This window comes from Merops nubicus, unplaced genomic scaffold (assembly GCF_000691845.1).
Source record: "Merops nubicus isolate BGI_N331 unplaced genomic scaffold, ASM69184v1 scaffold6066, whole genome shotgun sequence".
Classification (NCBI taxonomy): Eukaryota; Metazoa; Chordata; class Aves; order Coraciiformes; family Meropidae; genus Merops; species Merops nubicus.
In genome coordinates, this window is record NW_008612868.1 from 31,863 (window position 1) to 36,385 (window position 4,523).

At 35.9% G+C, this 4,523-nt stretch overlaps 1 protein-coding gene across 1 annotated transcript in view; it reads left to right on the plus strand.

Annotated features, from left to right (window-relative positions):
- The window catches only part of ACN9 (ACN9 homolog (S. cerevisiae)), a 908-nt gene extending 158 nt beyond the window's left edge, over positions 1-750 (plus strand). Inside the window, exon 2 of the mRNA XM_008941681.1 lies at positions 547-750. Coding sequence (XP_008939929.1) covers positions 547-750 — 204 coding nt within the window. The remainder of the gene's footprint in view (positions 1-546) is intronic.
- The last annotated feature ends 3,773 nt before the right edge of the window (positions 751-4,523 follow it).

Consider the following 4,523-nt stretch of genomic DNA (forward strand, 5'->3'; position numbering starts at 1 on the left):
AGTGCTGAGTGCAAATGACCTTATCAGTTCCCAGAAATGCAAAGACTGATTAGGCAGAAAGATTTTAGGACTTTTGTCTAATTACGGACTCCTTTTTGTAAAGCATTTCTTCAATAATAATACATTTCCAGATGTATCAGTTTACAACGTGAACCATATTGATATCCTGATAGCTAGAAAACTATTTTTATAGTTATAACTACATAAATATATTTGATCTAGAATTATTTTTTTTTAGTAGTAGTACATGATATGACAGAATTAATCTGTACATAATGATACACACTTTAAACTAGCTACATGAAATTGGCCGTAAATACTAGAAATGTCTTAATAACTTCTGTTTCTCATAAAAAGTGGTGTGTTTTTTTTTTTTTCTTTTTTTTTTTCCTTTTTTTTTTTTTTTTTTTGGTCACTCGGTGTTAATTAATAGACTATTGTAGAAGCTTAAGTAAGAGTATGTTATTATGGTAAAATGGTATTAAAAAAAGTTGACCTGAATCCTGCATTTGCATTTTTGTGACCTTTGTATTCCTTCTTCATCAGAACTATGCAGCACTGATAGAGCAACAAATTAATGAGGACAAACAAAACTTGAAAGAAAAGACTGAATATGGAATCCAGCTCACAGAAGAAAAACTTAATGATTTCCGTGATGAACAGATTGGGCAGCTGAAGGAACTGATGGACGAGGCTACCAAGCCTAAAAAAAAGGTCACTGTTTCTGAAGACTTTGAACAGAAAACCTGAAAGATTTAAAAAAATTGTTTTAATGCATACGAAAGCATTTTGAAACTTCCTTTTTCAGTTGGACTTGAATGTGGTGTCTGTGGAATAATGGGTGCTGCTAGTACTATAGCTTGTCTGAAATAGATGTCTCTGCCTATTTGGCTTTCTGTGCAAGAATAAATGTTAAAATGTAGTAATCATAACAATTTTATGTTAATTGCAATATTTTTTTTCTCCTAATGGAAGGTGGAGACACAGAATTTGGTAAAAGTAAATTGCCATTTTTGCCATTTAAAAAAAAATAATTTCTATCTTGACACCCATTAGGGCAAAAGATCTTTCTGTTTGTCATACTCTGCCCTGATGGAAGAGATGCAGGCTGCATTTGTTTTCTAATGTGGGTTCAGTAGACAAAGTACTAGGGTGGGTTTACTTGGATGGAAAGAATTTAGGACTAGAAAAACATACTGCAGCTGAAAGATGATTTTCTTCTTGAGCTTTATTGTGATATGTACTTTAAAAAAGAAGATGTAGTTCATTATTAAATTGACCTTGAAGGAGCCACTGGCTCATGAAGAAAATTCTGCATTTTTCCAAAGCTAGACTCAGATTATTATTGGTACCTAAAATTTTGAAAAACAACATTTGTGAGTCGGTTGTGCTGTAGTTGGAATTGGAAGGCTCTTTAAAAGCTCAGTATCCCAAATTATTCAGTATTTTATATAGAACAGAACTTGTAAACTCCTTAATCACAGAAATTATTCTGTTGATAATAGTGTATGCCAAACATTAGTCATTTATTTGTAATAAGTTAGAGTCTTCATCAGGAGAATATGTGACTCTTGTAATACTTTTGGAACTAAAATAAGTTCTGTTTTTTTTTTTTCTGTTAAATAAAACCCCACCCCTTTCTGTGCAAAAGACAGCTTTCATTTCATATTTGAAATCTAATTTGATATTATTAGTTTTGTTCTATTTCTGGACCTTTCCCTGTCTGTTACCCACAGCGTGTTCAAGGCAGCATAATTTCTTTCCTCTTAGGGGATAACAGCTTTGACAAGTAAGCACATTTCCATCTGTCTCAAGTTGTAGCAACATGCTGTTTGCCAGAGCTACGCTTCTGCATCCTAACGTGGAGGTCTGGGGAGCAGCCTGCTTTTCCTCTTCCTTACCTTTCTTCCCAATTCTTTGCTAGGATTTTAGGTTGCAGGTTGCTCACATCTTTTACAGGTTCAGTTGCCAGAATCCTGCAAAAGGAACACTTAGGTCTGCTTCGCTATGTCTTCCTCTGGAAGCCCCAACCTCTCTGTTCTTTGTGCTGTAGGAACATCCTCTAGCCTCAAGGGCCTAATCCAAACAGGATCAAAGGGCAGAGATGACCTCAAGACTGCAGGGCTGAGGTTCACAAGTCCTGGTTCTTGGTGCTTGAAGGGCATGGTTGGCAAGAATGACATCTCCCTTCTGGCCTGCTATGGACCTGGGTCTTGCCCTAGAACCAAAGTTGGAAGCATGCATAGGAAGGTGTGCATGCAGGAAGCTTGAAAATTGTCTCTGATATTGCCATTCACACAAACCTAAGGTTGTTTTTTCTTTCTGAACTTCAAAGTCTGCAAAAAAATCTAATCCAGCTCCAGAGTTTAGGGCGTAAGGATGTATTCCATTGCACTTCATGGGAAGTACAGTAACCAGCAATTTGCATCACTAGATCTGCTCGGTTGTAATACCAAAAGCAACGTTTGGGTGTTGAGAACAGTTTGTTTCTATTCCTTGATCGCTAGTATCTGTGTGCCTACTTTGCAGTCAATATCCAAGCTGCTTCAAATTCATTTCAAATGCTGCAATTTAGAATACAGTTTTTATCAACACTTTTAATGAAACTTGTTAGTTCAATGAAACTAGTTAGAATACTTGTTTTATATCTGTCTACTCATGCGTGTACCTAGATGGTGCGCATCTCAAGAGGCTAAATTAATTTATAATGAAAAAATTGCTATTTGGTATGAAAAACTGAAGCTTATGATGAGACCTAAAGTCAGCTGGATGTGAGGATAAACAACTTTACATTCACAGACCTTTTTCTAGTAAATCTGACAACTTTTATCTTTTATTCCCAATGGTAGTTTGTATTTTGTACAATGTTTGTATTCTTGTTTAAAGCAACTTTTACAAAAGCCAAAACTCCACTATAGGAATGAAACACCTTTAAAGATTGCTGACTTTAAGACAGCCAGTGCTAATACTAAGGCGTACCTGCATGGATGAACAAGTTGCTTCTGGAAAACTCCAGTGGAAGAAGGAAGCTTACAGGATGTGGAAAAAGGGACTGGTCACTTGGGAGGAATATAGGACAGTTGCTAGAGCATATAGGGATGCAATGAGGAAGGCTGTCTTGGAATTAAAGCTGGCAAATTCAAAAGACAAGAAGAGCTTCTTTGAGTGTATCAGTAGTAAAAGGAAGACAAAAGGAAGGGAAAATGTAGGCCTGCTGCTGAATGAGGTGAGTGTCCTGGTGATGGAGGATACAGAGAAGGCAGAGTTACACCACCATGCAAAAGTGAAATTCTTTGATGTAGATGTATGGCTAATTACAGGCAAGTTGAGGAAGACAGTGGGCTTCTCATCATGTCCACAGGTTGTGTGACAAAGATGCTTTTTCTTTATTTTTTTGAGATAGAGGATACTTTTTTTTGTAGGGGGGAGGTGTATTTACACAGAGTTTGATGGACAATTAACAAAGGAAAGGATCCATCAAAATTACTTAAAAATTACAAGCAGTGTGCTTCTTTCAAGTGGCAGAAGAGTTGCTTAGAAAAAAAGATACTAATCGCCTTACAGTGAAAAATAGCTATGATCACTTTAGAAATGAGTACAAGGTTTTAAGTTGCATTCTGTGTGTGTTGATACAGATTGTTGTACAACTAAAAACTGAAAGGCTCCTACCACCCTTAAAGGACCTTTCTCCATTCAGTTTATTCATTAAGAAAGATCCTTTGTATTTTGTTTATATTAAATCCATTTAGCTCTTCTAGAACTAGAAGAGAGTGATAAAATTCACTGTCTGATTATTTGGCTAAACCTTATCTCTGGTAACACTTTTATGTGATTGCCTGGCAGCTGGTAGGAGTTAGAGGGAGCTGAACTTTTAGATAGCTGGAAAAGGCATGATCTGAAGTCTTACCAACAAGCAAACAATTTTCAGAACTCTGTCTCATGGAAAATTAACAGTTCTGATATGCAAAATACAAAGTTATAAATTTTAAAAAGAACAACTAAAAATGTCATTTGGTGTTTTATTATTTCTATGAGATGAGTTTATGCTTTTTTAGCTGGCTGTCCAGCAAGAGCAATTAGAATGTGGGGTTTCTCACTTAAATATTAAATTCAAACAGCCAAGACAAACTCATAAATCCCATCTTCAAAATGTTAAAATTATTAATTTATTTTTTTGAATTATTAGTAAACTTTGTTTTTTCATCTTGGATATGTATTTATAAGACGCTGGTTGTTCACTGATGAGTCAGTGGCCAAGTTTTCATTGTCTTCTAGCTAAAAAATATTCAACAGTTAGTGAAGAAGAAATACCATGCTTTCCCCTGCCTGTTATAATCTATTTTAATTTTTACTCATTAAAAAGCCGACCTAATAGCAGAGGGAAGGCTGAATCTCTCAGCAGACTGATTTACTCCAACTGTGAACCCAGAGGGTCCATGTACCTCTGAGGAAGCAGCTCCCATTTTGGGGTAAAACATGTCTTTACATGCTGTCCTCAACTGTTAATTTTGACACCTCTAGGG